Below are 20,247 nucleotides of genomic sequence, written 5' to 3' on the forward strand. Positions count from 1 at the left end.
GTGAACTGTTGTCAATGTTTTTGGCATCACGGACAAGAAAGCATCACCTCTTCAATATCTTCTTTTCTTACAGAAAAGATAGAGCGAACGGTCCAAATTGAAGCTTCCACCGTGGAGATAGAAGAGCGAGGGGTAAAACTTCGCCTGACAGTAGTAGACACACCAGGATACGGAGATGCTATTAATAGCCAAGACTGGTATGTTTCTTTGGCTGAAGAGCTGAATCTCCACAATTTATCCCCATTTAGCAGTATTTTGAGGATGGGAAGGGCAGACTGTAACTAGGATTAATAATAGTAAGCTGGTTTTAATATTCATGTAGGTATGTATTATAGATTTATTTATTTTTTGTATAAAGCATGCTATTAGCTAGGACACGGTGTTCTTCATTCTGTTTTTAGACCTGCAAAGAAGAGATCAATGCTTGGTTTAGGTACTGATACAGGTGCTAGCAGCAGGCCAAGTGCTGAGTAGTTTAGCACACACTGGTAAGTCAGATCAGGTTCCTCTAAGGGCAGTTCTTTTTTCTGCAGAGCAAGAAGCCTTCGTCTGATGCAAGAAGCTCTTTGGTCAGGTGAAGAGCTATTGGTGGAAAATGCAGCTGTTAGCAGAATGGATTTGTAATGTGAAATTGAGTCCCGCCAGCACCTATTATGTTATGGCTTCTTGTCCTTTGAATTAACTCTTTAGAGATGGCAGGTCATAGTGATGCTGGACAGTAAAATGAAAACTGGCAGAATTGTCTTTTCAAAGACATCCCCTCCTGTGCGCACATACCGCCATCTTGTCAGCTAGCGGTGTATAATGCTAAAAGAGTTAAAACTTCTGGCTGCCAAGCAATCTTAGGGTCTCTTGGCTGTTCTGCACACAATGTTATTCAGCAATTAATTAACACTGTCAGTTTGGGTGTGTGAAAGACCTTGGATGTCCTTGCAAGAGCTCTTTTGGATTCAAGATGTCTTGTATATCTTAAGCAGCACATTTCAGAAATGCCCAAGTTTCTGAGCATTCCTGGGAATTCCTGGGAATTCCCAACCCATGTAGAAAAATATTTGGAATTTTTTTTAAAAGCCTGGAAACCCCTGCTTCCCTCTGAATGAAGAACAAGCATGCTCACGTTGCCCCTGGGAAGCACAAAACGTTGAACATAGTGGAGCATCAGTTTTTTGGTTTTTTTTAAAGAGCAGAAAAGAGAGGAGGATGGGGAACTTATTTATTTATTTATTTAGAATTTATATCCCGCCCTTCCCACGGGTGGCTCAGGGCGGCTTCCAACAATAAACATAAAATTAAGCAATATTTAAACATATAAGAGAATAAACATTTAAAACAGCTAAAACAGATAAAACCATAAATATTAATAAATATTCGAAATGTATATAAAAAACTCTGGCAAGTTGCATTAAATTCTCAAGCTAGGTATAGGCTAGCCGGAAGAGGGTCGTCTTACAGGCCCTGCGGAACTGAACAAGGTCCCGCAGGGCCCTCACCTCTTCCGGCAACTGATTCCACCATGTAGGGGCCATAACAGAGAAAGCCCTTTCTCTGGTGGATTTCAAGCGTGCTTGGCCTGCTCAACCCTCCAAGTGCTCTATTGTATTTAGGAGGGAGGGGAATTGGGCTGGGGAGGAAGCTTTTCAGTTGTTTGTTTTTACTAGCTGCAGTTCCTTGCGGACCTCCTTACTGCTTGTAAATAATGTCAGTAATCAAGTAGCAGGAGATCCTGTTTTCCTTTGTGCGTGGATGTTCATTGTGATCAGACATCATGGACTAGGAGCAACTAGGCTTTGATCAATGTCGGATCGAAAGGCACGATTCAGCTAGGAATTACGTGTCATACTATTCTAGCCCACACACTGTTAATACTAGCTTACAGTAATGTGGATTCCCTGCAGGTACTTTTCCAATTGTTCTATGCTGGAGCTCATTCTTCGTATTCCGTAAACTTGAACTTCCTTGTGTTGGATCTCAGAGTCCTTAAACTGGACTATTGTGTTGCAAGAAGGACTTCCTGTTGATTGTATTCCTCTGTGTTTATTTTTTGAAAATGTTTCTTGAAGTCCTCTGTGTTTGAATCCCCACCCATTCTTTCCTGGGGTGGAGGGAGGCTGAGAGAAAGCAAGGTGGTTCTGCCATGTTCCTGTGCATTGCAGTTGTTGCTTTATTTTAAGAATAAAAAGGACTATATAGAACTTGAAATGCTTCCCTTTTAATATGGATCCTCCAGTAGCAGACCAAAGTTTGAGTCCAGTGGCCCAAGACCAACACAGTTTTATTCTGAGTATAAGATTTCTTATGCATGCACAGTTCTTCAGCTACATTGAAACAGAAGTCACCAACCATTGCATATAGGTAGAAGGTGGAGAGGGTGTTACCAGGAAGGAAGGCTTAATTAGAATCAAGACGCATAAGTTATTGAGCAGTAAATATAGCTAGGACTGGATGAATGCAACTGGTAAGACGTTTGAATAAAAGCAGATTAGTATACAACTTAATAAAAGGAGTTTACAACAGAAAGGAGAACTGAATGATGCTAGTGAGATAAGAAGCCAACATCTCTGTTAAGCCCTGGGGGTTCCATTGTCTCAAGTGTTGTAATGACTTGTAACTCAGTCATCTCTCATTTTAGTCTCTAAAATTGCTTTGCAATAAAACAGTTACTCTGAGGTCCCCCATTGAATGGTTTCCCAGTTTTATGAATCTTGATGTCAGATTTGTGTCCCTTTATCCTTTGGCATAGTGTTTGACCTGTTTGCCCTATATAGAGAACCAGAGGACATTGATGGCTTTCCGTGGCATAAACAGTGTTATTATTTATTCAATTTGTAGACCATCCTTCCTTGAAGGGCTCAGGGAGGTGCACATCGGGTTAAAATAAACAGAATAATTTTATCGTTAGAAGTTAGGCAAGTGAATGAGCCTGACATGGTGTTGTTGATGTTGTTAGGTCCAGTGATTGTGTTGTCTGGGTGTATGTGACAGCAAAGTTGGCATCTTGGTTTATTGCAAGCTCTGGTACCAGTGTCCATGTTCATATTAGATATTGTTGACAAGGAGTTATTTAAGATTGTCTGTGGTTAAGAAAAGGTTTGCCTCCCAGTATTTGTGAAAGAGAACTGTCATTATCCAGTAGGGGTTATAGGTTTCTGATGATGTGTTGAACTGTTTTGAGATGAGAGCGGTACGTGATCACTAGTAGTGTGTTCTACTATTGTTTCTTTTGGGCCTGTCGCAACGAGTATTCTCTGGGTACCCTTCTGGCTTTGTTAATTTGTTTCTTGCTTTCATCAGGTGAATATTTTCGTTTGGAAAAGGTTTGTTGTAGATCCAGTAGCATTTTTGTGTGTCAATTCACACAGAAACATGCCATGTGCTTGCAATGCTGTTTCTAATACTTTTGTTCTGCAGTGGCTATGTATCTTGTAGCAGCTTGTTATACCAGCAGCCTCCATCTTCTTCAGACCCAGAAGCCTCATGTAATCATAACTTGCATTGTGAGATTTGCTTTTCATTGCCATGGATGGGTAATGGCTCAGTGTTAAAAGGGCATTTTTTGCATGCAGAAGCTCCCAGGTTCACTCTCCAGCATCTTCAGTTGGAGGGGTCTTTGATAATAGGCATTGCAGAAAGACCTTTCCCTGCCTGAAATTCTGGAGAGGTACTGTTGGTCAGAGTAACTAAGCCAGATGCTCTGTGAGTATAAGACAGATTCCTATGTCAAGGGTTTTTTTTTGGTTTGTTTTTGCATGTAATTGTTAACCTGTTTCTCTAATGTATAGCATCTGATTCATTCTCCGGTACCTCCAGTTAGAAAGATGAGATGGTGACAGATTCCCCACGAGCCTTATGCTGCTCTCACGCGCCTCTTCTCTGTGGGGCTTCTATCGGATTTCACGCTATCTGCCCCGGGGTTGCAACTCGCTTCGTCTTTTTCGCATGGCAAACAGAAACCGGTTTTTAGAGGATCTTGTTTGCTGCACGAAAAAAGTGGAGCGAGTTGCAGCCCTGGGGTAGATAGTGTGAAATCCGACAGAAGAGGAGAGTGAGAGCGGCATAAGGCTAGTGGGGAATCGGTTGATGTGAAAGGCTTTTGAGACCGTGAAGAGCTGCTGTCAGTCAGAGTAAGCAATATTGTCCAAACAATAATTTAAAATAAACTGGGTAGAAAGAAGGGATCACTGAGGGAATGCTAAATGAAACAAAAATCTCCAACCACTGGTGGAAGGGAAGGGGGCCAGCAAGTCTTTCTGAGTTGTTCCTTTGTTTTGGTGCCAGGAATGAGAAAGCCCTCTCCCACATTGCCTCTAGGGTAGGTTTGAAAGGGAATAGGCCCTTTCAGGTATGCTAATCCCAAACCGTATAAAACTTCAAACATCAACACCAGCATCTTGAATTGTGCCTGGAAAAGATTGGGAGCCTGTGTAGATGGGCCAGGGTTAGAGTGATATGTACTGCCAGGTAGCAGTCACAGATACACACAATTAAAGATTTTTTAAAAACTTAAAATAAAACATGCTTAAAACTAGCATTCTTACAATATTTTGTTTATTTAAGTCTCTTATAACTGACACCTCTTGCTCTGAATTACTGCAGCAAAAACTGGAGACAGTGTCTGTGCTATAGCAGTCTTGAGTATGTTGTTCAGGTGTTCAAGTGTGTATCTTTGAGTTGCAAACCTTCTTTTGATTGCTTATGGGCCTGATAGGACGCCTCTGGCAGCCTGATCTGGCCCCCAGGCTTCATGTTTGACACCCTTGCTATGGGCAACAGTCTGGCTGTAGCATTCTGCACCAGCTGATGTTTCTGAACACTTTCAAAGCCAGTTATATGTATTTGAATAAATACACGTTGATCCTTCCATCCCAGACTCCGAGATAACATAAGCACAAAAAGAAACGCATTATATAAATTGGTTTTTCAGAAAGCCTTTTTGCAGCTTATTACTCAAGTGGAGTAATTTTAAAGTCTAGAAGCCATCTGCCTGTATTAAACCTGCCTTGCCAACCTTTGTGCAGAAGTAGGGAATATCTTTCCATTCTGTCTTTAGCTTTTTGTCCCAGTATGTCATATGTCAGCTTCTCTGGGCAGACAACCATAGCCGCTTTAGGTGGTGTTTCTGTGTTTTGACTGCTTCTAGTTTCAATCCCCCCCTAAAGTGATGCTTTAAAACAAAATGCTGATAGCCTTGTTTGCTGTTGTAACATACAGAACAGGATATGATGTCATTTAAGCTAACGATAGCGTCATGGCGGAAAGCAGGTGTTTCCCGGATTTGGAACAAGGTACAATACATTACATTTTACTAGAGAAAAAAAATTAACAGTCATGAACGCTTGGAAATTGCACGTAAGCAAATTACAGCGCTAGAGAAGCTTCAAGCACAATGCCTCCCGCCCCCCCGTTAGCTCTTCATAACTGCTTGTTCGAACGTTCCTGTCTGTTTGTTTTTGCTACTCTTACTTTGATTGGAAGATTCAGGAAAACCAAACCCATTGGCCTCAGTCCAGTCAAGTAGATGAAAAGAGATGGTGCAGCTGGAGCAATAGAGTGGGCATGTGACTGACAAATGATCTGGCATTGGCAGGTCCCCAGTTTGAGTCTCTCCTCAGCCACCAGCTCACTAAATAGTTATGAGAAAGCCACACTCCCTCAGTCTTATGCCTTCATTTACGTTTTTTATCACTGTCAAGTCATAGCTGACTTACAGTGACCCGTAGGGTTTTCAAGGCAAGATATGTTCAGAGGTGGTTTGCCTACAAAACAGTCCTGGTATTCTTTGGTGGTCTCCCATCCAAATACTAATCAGTGCCAACCCTGCTTGGCTTCTTAGATCTGACTAGATCAGGCTAGCCTGGGCCATCCAGGTCAGGGATACAATGCCTCTTCAATACTGGGATAATAGTACTAGTTTACTTTGCAAGATTGTTGCAGGGATTACAACAGAGAGGTGCTTTGAACAATGTCATATAAACGTGGCAAAGCAGAAAGCATATCATGCTGTGGTTTGGCCTTCTGATTGTACTTAAAGACCCCCTTTCCCGCCTTCATCGGCAAACCGTTTCGTAATTCTTGCTGAAACAGGAGATGAGACAAGAAGCTCTTCTCCTGGCATTGTTCAATCTTTTGTGGGTTGCAGCCGCCGTCTTAAAAGCTTTAGGTGAAAATATTGGCCGAGTGTCTGAGCTCTGATGCTGCACTGAGAACAATTCGACCAGTCGGAAAGATGGAATGTGGTGAGATTAATCACCCTAATAAGGATCAGCCCCACCCTCAGATGCCTATTTCGTTGTTCATGAGCTTTAGAAAGCAGATGACTCAGGCTTAGTCAGGGATTCGAAAGTCCTTGTCACTTGGGTGGGAGGTTTCCTCTGCTCTTGCACTGAACGGTTTTATTTTTGTCTGTGTGGAAAGACTTATCTAGCTTCATAACAAATAAAGGGGGCGGGGAGTGTGGCTTGCAATGCGATGAATAAAAGAATACAGTACATTTTAGTTACTAAAATTTACTGGTGATAGTAACATTCCAGCAGCAGAAGCACCTCAACACAACAGCAGAAATGGACCGAAGGCCCTGTAGCACTCGTGTTCTCCTCATAGGAAACAAAAATGGTAAAAACAAGAAATGCTGTTGCCAGAAGCCTGGCAAAACAAAAAGTTGGCACTTAAAATTTAACAAAATCTCTTCATCTGGCACTTAAAGTTTAACAAAAACAGATGCTGGGTAAAAAGGTAAAGGTAGTCCCCTATGCGAGCACCGAGTTTTTACCGATCCAGGGGGTGACGTCACATCATGACATTTTCATGGCAGACTATTTACGGGTTGGTTTGCCATTGCCTTCCCCAGTCATCTGCACTTCCCCCCCAGCAAGCTGGGTACTCATTTTACCGACCTCGGAAGGACAGAAGGTTGAGTCAACCTCGAGCTGGCTACCCGAACCCAGCTTCCGCTGGGATCGAACTCAGGTTATGAGCAGAGCTTGGACTGCAATACTGCAGCTTACCACTCTGCACCGTGGGGCCATAGATGCTGGGTAAACAGATGCAAAGAAGAAATTCTGCAAGCCAAAAGACTTGTCTCTGGCACTTTTCACATCAACTGGTGGCTGCTAGTCATGGTAATTAAAGGGAGTCTTCACATCTAGAGGCAGAATACTAGTGTTAGCAGACACCTTCATGGAAAGGCTTTGTCATCAGTGCCCTGTCTGTTGGCCTTCCAGGTTGGCTGCTGTGGGACACAGGATGCTGGACTTAGATGTATATCTGGTTTGATCTGACAAGGCTCTTCTTATTTTCTTAGGATGAAAATACACTGTCAAGTGATAGGGACAGCACCAGCCCCCACTCCCTTGGCTCCTGGTGATGTCAGACCTGCAGATGCATCCTGCAAAGACCCAAACACCAGCTAGCTGATCAATGATCACACTTCTCTACTTTCATATCTTCTTTCTTCTTCCCAGTTCTAAAAACAGCAGCCAAATGCTAAAAAAACCTCCTGGATTGCATCCTAAACGAGATGAACTTCCCTGTCACAGTGACTTGACAAAACACTTAGAAGTGGTGATTTATTTGAGAGCAGATTGTCAATTAATAGGTTCTGTTTTGGCAGCCTTGAGCGTTTGTGTAACAAACAGTGGCATATGGGCAGGGGGGATGGTCTAAAATGCGGAGCCTATGGATTTGCTTAGGCTGGAGAAGCGTCAGCTGTAACTTGAGCAACCATATCTGAAGCATGACTGTACATCATGCTTTGCCAGTAAACACTGGTCCTCCTCTTCTGCTGTCCTGCATTCTCCAAAACTCAGAAAATAGAACACAGTGCTCTAGCTGAAAGATCAACAAACTAATTTTATAAGGCTAATTGCTATTTATTGTGCCAGATAATACTTGCGAAGTGTTTCATTTAAAAAGTAGCCAGGATTCTAAGCAGTTGTCAAAATGTGTATCTAAAGGTAGTAGAATGTGGTATAAATATGTCATCCTGAGCATGCCTTCTGTCAGCTCTTCTTCCTTTGCGGGGGGATGGAACTGTGGAGCAAGTTAAGTTCTTGTCTTTTTGCAGCACTATTGAGCATCTCTCTGAAGCTTGACCTGAAATCAACAATGATTGGTTTAGAATAGTATAGATGTTGGATGGAGGGTGTCATCAAGTTGCAGCTGACTTCTGGCGACCCCATAGTGTTTTCAAGGCAAGACATTTCCAGAGGTGCCATTGGTTGCCTCTGTGTAGCAACCCTGGGATTCCTTTGTGGTCTCCCATCCAAGTACTAAGCAGGGCCGACCCAGCTTAGTTTCTGAGATGTGGTAAGCCTGGGCCATCTGTGTCTGGGTAATTGTATGGATAGCACTGTCTTCTTATGTGTCCCTTTCCAGGGTAGCAAAACAGTTCAAGACCTTGGTCTCTAGACTGAGGGACAGGGGAAGAATGAGCAAACTAAAGCTTAATGAGAGATGTGTGTGCAGTTGAACTCCAAGTTAGACCATTGTGCTCTCAAGGTCAGAACTGTTTGCTTGGGCTAGCATCTGCAGATTCTCAGGCAGAGGACTTTCATATCACCTACAACCTTTCACATTACCTACAACCTGATCCTTTTAATCAGAGATGCCAGGGATTGAATCTGGGATTTTCTTTGCGCAAATCAGATGATCTGCCACTGAGCCACAGCCCTCGTCTAGGATGACTGTATTCATTGCCTTCATTTCACTTGAGGATGAAGGACTAAAGGGTTAAGCCAAAGGAGGTGGATTTGGGATTTGGGAGAGGGATTTTAAAGGAAGAGAGGGACAGTGTTTCTTTAGCGACCAAGAAGTGCTTCCTTCCTTGACCAACACAATAAGGGGAAACTATATTTCTCACAAATGCCTGGACTGAATACCTTGACTTTCCTCACCAATTCCCTTTTCTCCCTCTTCCTTCCTATACTACAGTTTCAAGACGATTATCCAGTACATTGACAATCAGTTTGAAAGGTATCTTCATGACGAGAGCGGCCTCAACAGGCGCCATATTGTAGACAACAGAGTCCATTGCTGTTTTTACTTCATATCGCCCTTTGGACATGGGTATGAAAAGGAGGCTTTCATTTTCAGGGTAGACATTTTTCACTCCGCAAAAAAAATGTGTTTGGTGACTTTGTGCCAGGGATTAAAATGGAGCTACTTTCCACATTGTTGGTTAGCCAGCTCAATTAAAATCTTCTTTCGGGATTAATGGCTGGTTTTGGTTTGGTTTTTTAATATATATATTTTCTCCCTTTCAGAAAGGATTTAAGTTTTTTTGAGTTTTCAAAAATCTTTATTATTGTCATATAACTAAGAACAAAGCACAATACATTTTTGCATATTATAGCAAATATTCCGCAAGATACATGTAAAGTTAAAAAAAATCAAAATTGTCAAGAGGTTAATATTTATTGTGTCTAAAGTCAATTTAAATTCTTTTGATGTAAGACATTCTTAAAAAGGAAACTATGTTGAAATAAACTCTGATTCATAATTGTTTAAGTCTCTCTGCAATAATGCTTCAGTAATTTTGCCCAAGAAAGGATTTATATTAAAGCTTTCAGGGATATGTGTTAAGTTTATGATTAGCTGAAGTTTTTATGTGAATGTGGGAAGCTAAATTACAATTCAAGCCTCCCCACCCTCAACAAATAGTTTGAACTTCATATAGTACAGATCTGTGACCAGATACTGTCCCGTTTGGATTATCAAAAGGATGTGTGAATTCTTATGGTGCTAGATGTACAAGACTGAATTCAAAAGGACCCCTCTGTTCATAAAAAGTACTCTTTGCATCCAGCCTATGTTTGATTAGGAATCAATTAAATTTTGATAATTTTTGTAGGTTGAAGCCTTTGGATGTGGAATTTATGAAAGCACTTCATGGAAAAGTCAACATTGTTCCTGTGATCGCCAAGGCAGACACATTGACGCTGAAGGAAAGAGAGAGACTGAAGAGAAGGGTACGCAGAAGTCTTTTTAAAAAAAAACACCGGAAATGACAAAACTCATTACTTATATCAATGGAAGCCAAACTGATGTAGGTTGATTACCCTTCATCAAGAATTAGAGATCTTTTCTTTCTGTGGGCTACTGTTTTTAACAGTAAAGCTCTATTGCTATTTTTGGCTATGTATTACCAGCAGAGGATCTGACCTTAGCATTTATATTTCTCGATTTCTTTTGTGAAAAGCTAATGAATGAATCCACAGGGTGAGAGGAGGATTCGAACACTGAAGGCAGTTGATGTGAGAATAGCATCATTCAGCAGTGTATTTTATGCAAAAGTCCAGATCCATTAAAAAACAACAACTCTAGATCTGATAAAGCTGTCATGATCCTTCCTCTGCTTTATCCTGATTGGTTAACTAAACAAATAACTATCAAAGGTAGAAGAAGATGATGATATTGGATTTATATCCTGCCCTCCACTCCGAATCTCAGAGTCTCAGAGCGGCTCACAATCTCCTTTATCTTCCTCCCCCACAACAGACACCTTGTGAGGTGGGTGGGACTGAGAGGGCTCTCACAGAAGCTGCCCTTTCAAGGACAACTCAAGGCCATTCCAGCAGCTGGTTCTCCCAGATAAGAGTCCGCACACTTAACCACTACACCAAACTCTTTTACGTTCCGGTTGCCCACGGCTTTTTGATGTAGACAAAAGATTATCTTTTGTTACACAAGAGTCAGAAGGGTAGCTCTGCTAGCCTGCAGTAGAAGTGCTAGATTAGAATCCAATAGTAGCACCTTAGTGACCAACAAGATTTTTTGGGGTATAAGCTTCTGGGAATCACTGCTTTTCTGTTACACAAGTCTGCCAGTGCTACCTTGTAAATTTGCTAGTTGTCACTGCTCATCTCATTTCAAATGCACACCACCAGCAACAAAACCGTTGCCTAATAAGGAGCAGCCAAAGTACAAATAAACATCTTGGCCGTGACTTTTTTTTTTAATTTAATCCACTTGGGTCAGCAGTTGGTGCGGACGGCTTAACAGGACGGAACGTTTCATGTCAGTCCAGGGCTTTGAAAGCTTTTCAGCTACTGTATATTTTTCTAACTCAAAACATCTCTAATACAAAGTCTCTAATCAAGGCCAAGGATCCCAATCTGGTTGTTCTGGCGCAGCTTTGAAGTTTTGCTGTTTTTTAGATGTTTCTGCCATTTGGCAATCAATCTAAAGTAAGGAAGGGCTTTTATTTTTTGTTTTGGAGGGTTTTTGAATAAGCAAAAAGCTTAGTTGTGGGGCTTCTGCTAAGGAAACCCAGCTTGGAGTAATTCCTGTTTTGACTCGATAGATGGAAAAGAAATACCCAGAGTGGGAAGAACCGAGAGGCCGTTGCGCAAGCTATGCCCACACAGAGCCATGGGTGGAGGTTTGCTCAAAAGAATGATTGCATGAGAGGAGACTTACAATTTTGACTTTTTGCAGATTTCCCTCGGGAAGGCTAATCTTTTAGGAACACACAAACTCCTGGGGCCAATAAAACCGAAGCTTGAATAGGGGAAAAAACACAGCTTCATTGTTGGGAGCATTATATGCAGTTTGTTTTCCTTGCGATTCTTTTTTTCCTCTCAGGAAAGCCCGCAGTTGAACAGCTGTGATATATTATTCCAGCACCTTTGCTGGCTTTCCCGCCATTGTTTCTGTTGCAATTTTTATCACCGTGATCTTTGCCCAGAGAGAGCGGGCTTTCTTGTTCCACGTATCGGGCCAAAGGTGCAATACCTACACGGTGCAATATCTACCACCCCATAGCCATGCACAGGTTGCTGCCTTTGGGAGAGTTCTGCTTGTTCTCTAGTGTATTTCTAAAGATGCCATGTGCTTCTACTTGGAAGTGTGAGGTATGCCTTCTACAGGAAGTGTGCAGTGGTCCTTAGGGAGAAATGTGATTTTTACATAGAAGGTGGTTTAATCCAGGTAAAGCAGGGGTGGGGAACCTTTTTTCTGCCAAGGGCCATATGGATATTTATAACATCATTCGCGGGCCATAAAAAATAATCAACTTAAAAAACTGCTCCGCCAAGAGAGAATGATTTCGGCCAGCAAAATTAATGCAAATAATTGTTTTTCCTATTTGAAGTCATGTGGGGAGAGCCTAATCTGGCACACACACATGCACACCCAGCCCGTCGCCCTAGGCAAATGCATAGGAACTCAGCAGGAACTCAGTAGCATATTAGACCACATCCCCTAATATTAGCATATTAGGTCACACACTCATTAGCATATTAGGCCACACCATCTGGGATAATCAAGTGCAAACTGAACTGTGACAGTAACTTTTCCAGGCCCTGCAGCAATTCTGGCTGGCCAAGTAGGCCCCAAGGAGGCTGCCGCACAGTACATCTGGGCTCTGTGATCTCTGCATGGCCCTGGGGAGGCTGCTGCACAGCGCAGCTGGGCCCCATGGTCCTCGCTGGCCAGCCAGGCCCCAGAGAGGCTGCCACATGGCTTGGTTCGGCCCAGCAATCCCCGAGGGCCACACCAAGTGACCTCGAGGGCTTCATACGGCCCTCGGGACATAGCTTCCCCACCCCTGAGGTAAAGGAATGGCTGGGGAAAGGTGCTGGAAAAAAACTTGCTGTGCCTGAGGCCCTGCAGAGCTGCTCATCAGTGTATGTGATGTTGAGTTTCACAGGCCAGCGTTCTGATGTCGTAGAAGACAGTTTCATATATTTATATACATATTTTATAGTGTAAAAACCCAACCCCGTATTTATTTTGTTCACTTTCCTTTTCCTCCAGGTCTTAGATGAGATTTCGGAGCATGGCATCAGGATTTACCAGTTACCTGACGCAGATTCTGACGAGGATGAAGAATTCAAGGAACAGACCCGAGTGCTGAAGGTGAATTTGAGACTAGCTAAGCCAGCCGCCCTCAGTCTGTAACAGCCAACTTTAGACAAAGTCTGCAATAAATCTGTTTTAGAGCTGACTGCAGGCTTGGGGTTTATTCCAAACACATTCATCACACGGGTGGGAGTCGAATGTCACAACTTTCCTTCCTCTGAAACAATAATGATGGAGTTGAGTCTAGAACTGGCTGCATAATCAAGTATCTTGCTAGTGAAATTCCCTCTCTGCATTCCCCACTGCCTCTTTTGGCTCTTAAATGCCAAGTGATAATGTTTTTATTTGCCCAGGTCTTTGGGGAGGGGGGAGTAAGTAATAGTTGGTTCCATAGTCCCATATATTTCTTTCATACTCGTGTTTAGTTGCAGCAGTTCAGATCTGTGCTGTAATTTTAACTTTGATGACTGTGAGGGCTGGTCATCATATCCTTGTGAGCTTTTGTGAATGGTGTTTTGGGGCCAGATAATGATATAGATGATTCTATCTTTATTTGTTTGGAACCTAGAATTCTGCTAGTTATCGATGGCAATTGATTTTATTTTATTACTTTTTAATTTTTAATTGACGTCTTTTATAAAATTCGCCTTTCTCACTTGGACTCAAGGTGGATTTCAGAGTAAGCCAGTACAATTTAAAGGGTGGGGTATGCAGTGATACAATACAGTTAGGGTTGTAGAACCATTCAGATATCGAAAAACAGAACTGAAGCCAAGCATAAGTCTTAACATGACACGTTAAATGATACAAAAATGTTGTAGTAGGATCCTAGGTTCAGCAAGCAGTACGCAGTAGAATAGACCACAGTCCCTAATAATCTGTATACACAACTGAATCGTTTAGTACAATGCAACTTTATTGCCTGCAGAGAAAAGTTCCCTTGAGTCAATCAGTTTTGCATAGTTCATGGAAAACTACGAGAGAGAGTCTTCCTGGCCTCCTCAGACAGGCTGTTCCACAAAGTTGAGGCCATAGCAGAGATGGCAGATGTGTGGGCAGGTGTTGATTTTGCCTAGTTGCAGGTTGGCACCTGCAGAAGACCTGGCTCAGATGAGCAAAGTTGCTGCAGTGCACAGTGGAGGAAGGTGGCCTTGCAAATGCATTGGACCTGACAGATCCACTCTACGAATGGCAGGGCCAGTTCCAGAAGTTGGTCCCTTGGCCTCCCCTCCCCTTCAGTGCATGTGCCCACCCATGCATCATTCCACTTCCCAACTGCTTGCTTACTAGCCTTCTCACTGCTTGCATGCTGTTCCCCCAGCAGTACTGGGAAAGTGTGTGCTGCTAGAAATGCTGAGCATCAAGAAGGCTCATGAACAAGCCGGCGGGCAGCAGGGAAGATGAGAAGGCACATGGAAGTGACAGCAGTGGGTCCCAATAGAAGCCCTGGGGCTCAGCAGCTTCCCTCCTTCAGGGAGTGCTGATGTTGGCCCTGGCTAACAGCAGCATCTCCCCCTCAGTGCAATAGGCTATTCTTGAAAGAGGATCTTTGTATAAAGGGAAGAGCCCCACCGTTAAAAGAATGTATCTTCAAAATTCTTATATAGAAAAAGTGGGGCTGTCTTATGTCTACCTTGCCTCTGAAGACCAAGATCAAGGTAATTCGTAGTGTGGTATTCCCATTGCTGTGTATGGTATGAAAGCTGAACAATGTAGAAAGCTGACTGGAAGCAAAATGATTCCTTTGAAATGGAATGTTGGAGGATTGTCTTGACAGATACCATAGCCTGTGAGTTGTAGAGCAAATCCAGCCTGAATTCTTTATAAAAGCTAAAATGACTAAACCAGGGCTATTGTACTTTGGTTGCATCATGAGAAGGACTCGCAGGAAGAAAAATGTTGAAGGTGGCCGGAAAAGAGGAAGACCCAGCATGAAGACGGGTTGACTCAGAAGAGGAAGGCACAGCCTTCAATTTGCAGGAACTGAACGAGGCTGCTAGTAAGAAGTCATTTTGGAAGTCATAGGGTTGCTGTAAGTCGAAAGTGACTTGAAGGCACATAACGCACACCCCTTCACGAGGTTGTTTCGACGTTATGGTAGGGGGTAGCCCTCTCATATGCCATCATTAGCTTTGTGGAGAAGGGGCAAGGTACCATTGGACAAAACAGCAGTAAAACTGATCTAAAGGGGAGGATTCTTCTCTGCTGCAGAAGGTGTCTCCTTGACACCATCTTCAGATCCAGTCCCATAGTGGTTGGTGCAGTGTGGCTTAGGTGTTACTGGGTAGTTTAAACTTCCAAATCCTCTTGCCACTCTGCTGTCAAACTGAAGAATGCAGCTTATCTGGCCATGTTTGCGGAAATTGTATAACTTTTTGTTTGAAAAAAAAATGAGATTTTGGCCACGGGGGTGCCTTTTTTTCCTGCTTTGAAATGGGAAAGAAACACTAGAATAAATAGAGGAAATGACAGTTACTGAGGGCAGAGGGTCAAGGAAATGAATTCATAGGTAAAGGCAGGAACTTCTCCTTTTTAATACTTGGACTCGTTCCATCATCCCCAATCTCAGAACCCCAGTGGTCGAGGAATTAGCAAACACTTCTTGTTTCTGCAAAAATGTTTTGACTTTATTGACAGCTGAGGTTCTTTAGGAAGCTGTTGATGCCCCTAGATGCACCCGAACCTGTGCAGTGCTATCAGTGTTCAGTTGCCCCCATCCTTTTGGCATTCTTCACAAATGATCCCATAAAATGGAATTTCTGCTTTCTTTGACTCATCCAGGCTAGCATTCCGTTTGCTGTCATTGGCTCCAACCAGCTTATTGAAGTGAAAGGAAAAAAAATCAGAGGTCGCCTGTATCCCTGGGGAGTGGTGGAAGTTGAGAATCCAGAGCATAATGACTTCCTGAAGTTGCGCACCATGCTAGTGTAAGTATCAGTCCCTAGTTTAGTCACTGCCTTAAAGACACTTCTAATGAGCTGTTTTGTGCTGGGAGGTGCTTTCCTGTATATATCATCTAGAAACACTGTTCAGTGAGATTGATGTACAAAAATAATGCTTGAAAAAATTGCCTTATGCTTTTTGTTTCTAGGTTGAAGGTGCTGCTAACAAGGAGGGGGGAGATCACTTTGTGTTTGGAATGTGCTGTGTGTAGAAGGCGAATTTCCCAATTACTTTGAATTTGCAGTTTTGGGTCTTCCTCAAAGTTCACCTAGACTTCATAGCTGCTTGAATCAGCAAGATGAATGTCCTATATTTTGCTGTAACAAGAATTTGGACCACGGGTGGCCAAACTTGCTTAACGTAAGAGCCACATAGAATAAATGTCAGATGTTTGAGAGCCACAAGACATGAACATCAGATGTTTGAGCCACAAAACATGAACATCAGATGTTTGAGAGACACAAGATGGAAGGGAGGAAGGAAGGAAGCCAAATAGATGGAGGTGGAGGTGGAAAGAAAGCAGCTTTAACTTTAAATGCAGTCTCCAAGCTGCTGGCTGTCTTGGCTTGGAGAAGTGATTTAAAGAGAGAAATGCCTGCTGTAAGCTGACTAATGGGGTGGTGAGGGCTTTGAGAGCTACATAATATGTTGCTCTCAAAGCTGCAGTTTGGCCACCCTTGATTTGGACTATACTCCAAGGCAGCTTGCATATTTGTTTCCAGACATAAGTACTTCATCAATTGATTATTTATTCTCCTCTCTCCCTCCTCCCTCACAGATATTTGGTTTCACTACTAGGAGATTATTTTTGTGAATGCAATGGTACTCCATGGAGTTTAAAATGGGAATGCTGGTGTGCTTCTTATGTGTTCAAAGAGGCAGTATATAGAGAGAACCAGAAATATGTTGATAGTCAGTGTGGAATTGGGGAATCTGGGAGACACAGGTTCATATTCCACTCTTCCATAAAAACTTGCTGGGTGGTCTAGGGCCAGTCACAGTGTGGCAATCCTTTAAAAGACCACTGAACTAATCCCTTGTGAGTTAGGCCTTATGCAAATCCGAGCGATTGTCAGCCAATCAGAGCCCATGGAACTCCACTGGATGGGAGGGGCCGAGCTAGCCTCAGTTTAAGATGGGTGAAGGAGAATGTTTGGGTGGGGATTTCATGGCTCTGGAAAAGAGCGTCATCATAGCCAGGCTTTTATTTGGCTTTTGGTGAGCGTTTGGGGGTCAGTTTAGGGTAAAAAGCTTACTTTATGTGACAAATAAGCATTCTGTTAAGAGCCTGCATTCCTTATTGTTGTGTGCAGGTTCTGTGAAAAGGTGCTCTGTGTGAGAAAAGAACCTGCTGAGGTAAATCTGTTTGGAGAAAGAGGAGTCAGCTCTCCCCTCAGAGGTTATTTATATTATCTGAGAGCCAGTTTTACTTCGTATATTGAAGCCATCCACTCATACTCTTTCCTTATTAAATACTTTATTTTCTGTTAAAATCTTTGTTGCTCATCTCCATCTGTCAGTTCAAAAATCTTTTTTAAAAAAGTGGTCCCTATTTACCTTATGAATAAGTACACCCTTGGTCTAGCCGGTTTCCCAGAAAGAGACCTTTAGGGAGCACATGCCTTATGCGCTACCAGTCCTTTACTCAAGACCTGTGTTCCCCTTTTTATCTGATCATTGACAGCTGAGGTTTTAAAGAACCTATAGGAGAGGCCAGAGTGTGTGTGGGGTTAGATGTTCTTCAGTCCAGAGGACAATCACTTCAGAGCCTTCTCCCTGACCCCATAGAGTGCAGTATCACACCAGTCCCACATATCACTGCACCCTAAAACAAGAGAAGCACTCTGTCCTCCAGCACACACAAATGCTTCCCTGCTTTGTCACCATAGGCACTTTCTTCATGCAAAGCACATACTTTGAAGTCCAAACCTTACCATGAGTGGTAGGGTTCGGTGCCCAGTTCTGGGTTCCATAATAGTCTGGATGATAGTGACTAAAATGTGGAATTTGCTGTCAGATGATGTAGTGATGACCACAGGAATAAACAGTTTTAAAAAGGGATTAGATAGGTTAATGGAGCATAGGCCTATCAATGGCTACTAGTCACGGTGACTTGAGGGGAACCTATCTAAGCTTCCTAATCCCAGTGTGAGGAGGCAGCATTAAGGGAGAGCCTGGGCCTCTGTGTCCTGTTTTGCCCCTCCAGAGGATCTGGTTGGCCACTCTGTGAGATGATGCTGGAGTAGATGGTCTGCTCCAGCAGGGCTCTTCTGATGTTCTTCTGATGTTCACAGTGGAATATTTTCAGTGTCTAATGTACAGTTGATTATAATTCTTTTTTTGTGCATGTGGTTGGTCATCTGAAGCTTTAGAATTCTATTTTTAAAAGAATTGCTAAATAAGTTTCAACATCTTATGAAATGCATGCAGAGAAAGAGGAAGCATGTTATAATGAATGTAGAGATTAATTCTAGATAGCAAACAGGACATACAAATTCACACTTCACTTTTGGCCAGTATAAGAATTAAGGCCATGAATGGTCTCTATGTATGTGGAATCAAGTCCACTGAACTCTGTGTTACTTACTTCTGGGTGACTTACTTCTAAGTAGAATTGGGAGGGGACTCGTAGGCCGGGAGATACAAAGCTCAGCATTTCCAGCATGCTGAAACAACATGCCAGTATGCCTTTTGTAGTTGGGTTTATGCATTTGTTGTTCCTATGTTTATATGGTTATACAGACAAGACAGTGGGTTGGAGCTAGTCAGCTCCTTTCAACCAGTCACACCTAATTTCTTTCCTTAATACAGCTCCCTATCTAAAATTACTTTTGTCCGTGCAAGTCCAACAATGATCTTTAGTACTGTCATTTTGTTGGACAAAGAGGACCTCCTCCTATTCCTACCAGCCAAAATACTGATTGGACTCAATGCACTGTGCTCAACTGAACACTAAGTGCTGTGTTGCTTTTAATTTCTTTCAGAACACATATGCAGGATCTACAAGAAGTAACCCAAGATTTGCACTATGAAAACTTCCGGTCTGAGAGGCTAAAGCGCACTGGCAAGTAAGTCCACCCTTGGTACTTTCCTCCTTGTGACCATGTTCTTTCTCTTGCTATAACTGCAGATCCTGTAGCTCTCTAACTAGCATATGTGCTGGTGTCATTCTTGAAACCTCTTCCTTCCTTTATCCTAGCCGGGAAACCATGGATTGCAAAAGAGAATGTGCTCTTTTATAATTGCTTCCTCAGTGTTAATTAAAAGACGGAAACTGTGGATCCCATGAGGATAGTGCATGTGTGTACCAGCTAAGGACTTTGTGGAATCTCCGTCGTTCTCGGGTTAATTTATTTGTTCATTTTTGTGGTTTAATCTTTTTTTCCTTAACACTGTCGATATCTGTTTCCAGCTAGGCAAATGTCACTTGATTCTCATGTCATTTGCACATGTCACATGTATTTTGTGTATTTATTCATTACATTTATATCCCACTTTTTGGGGGGAGAATCAAGACCCCAAAGCAGTTTGCAACATTTTAAAATGCAAGTTTCACCCCACCTCACCCCTGCATACACCATATCCTTCACAATAGTTTATAGTTCTGTCCTGACCCTAATATCTACACATTTTATAATCAATAAAAGAAAACACATTTCTCTCCCCCCCAAAAAAATCATTCCCCCCTAAAAATCATTCCCCCAAAACATTAAAAAAGGTAAAGATAGTCCCCTGTGCAAGCACCAGTCGTTTCCAACTCTTGGATGACGTTGCTTTCATAATGTTTTCACAGCAGACTTTTTATGGGATGGGCTGCCATTGCCTTCCCCAGTCATCTACACTTTCCTCCCAGCAAGCTGGGTACTCGTTTTACCGACCTTGGAAGGATGGAAGGCTGAGTCAACCTGAGCCAGCTACCTGAAAACCCAGCTTCCGCTGGGATCGAACACAGGTCGTGAGCAGAGAGTTCAGACTGCAGTACTGCAGCTTTACCACTCTGCGCCACAATGTCCCAAAACATTGTATCTTGCCAAATGGACATGCCAGAAACGCAGAGCAGTAAGATACTACTCTGCTTCAAGTGTAATTCTGTTGATGGGTTTGGAAATGCTGGTCCTAGAGATCTTTTAAAGCCCCAAGAGTGATGGCAGCTGCTGTTTGTCTGCATTGGGTGCCATTTTTAAGAGAGCACCTGTAGAATACTGTGGATGACTACATTCCTGGTTGATGTTCGTGTACCATTTGTGGAATGGATCTGTGGGTAGAATGGATTCATGGGATCAAACTCAATGTGTGGTGTGTACAATTCAATGCTGGATGATATTAAACAGAGACTCATATGAGAATGAGCCATTGCTGATCAAACACCAAGAGCAAAATGTTCGTACAGCCCCAGTCCAGTGGCTTTTCAGTGCAGTTGGAGCCAATGTTTAGTTAGGAGTAATCAAGAAGCATGTGTGCTTGCGTGAATCCTTGACTCCCGAACCTTTAGAAAAATAATCAGCCATT

The 20,247-nt window shown here is 42.7% G+C and overlaps 1 protein-coding gene across 2 annotated transcripts in view; it reads left to right on the top strand.

Moving 5' to 3' along the window:
• Positions 1 to 20,247, top strand: part of LOC132579278 (septin-2) — a 93,266-nt gene that overhangs the window by 33,044 nt on the left and 39,975 nt on the right. For both annotated transcript variants that reach the window (XM_060249545.1, XM_060249544.1), the window contains 6 exons: positions 74 to 197; positions 8,926 to 9,060; positions 9,845 to 9,962; positions 12,751 to 12,852; positions 15,577 to 15,722; positions 18,723 to 18,806. In XM_060249545.1, the coding sequence (XP_060105528.1) occupies positions 74 to 197; positions 8,926 to 9,060; positions 9,845 to 9,962; positions 12,751 to 12,852; positions 15,577 to 15,722; positions 18,723 to 18,806 (709 nt within the window). The remainder of the gene's footprint in view (positions 1 to 73; positions 198 to 8,925; positions 9,061 to 9,844; positions 9,963 to 12,750; positions 12,853 to 15,576; positions 15,723 to 18,722; positions 18,807 to 20,247) is intronic.

Source organism: Heteronotia binoei, chromosome 11 (genome assembly GCF_032191835.1).
Source record: "Heteronotia binoei isolate CCM8104 ecotype False Entrance Well chromosome 11, APGP_CSIRO_Hbin_v1, whole genome shotgun sequence".
Taxonomy (NCBI): domain Eukaryota; kingdom Metazoa; phylum Chordata; class Lepidosauria; order Squamata; family Gekkonidae; genus Heteronotia; species Heteronotia binoei.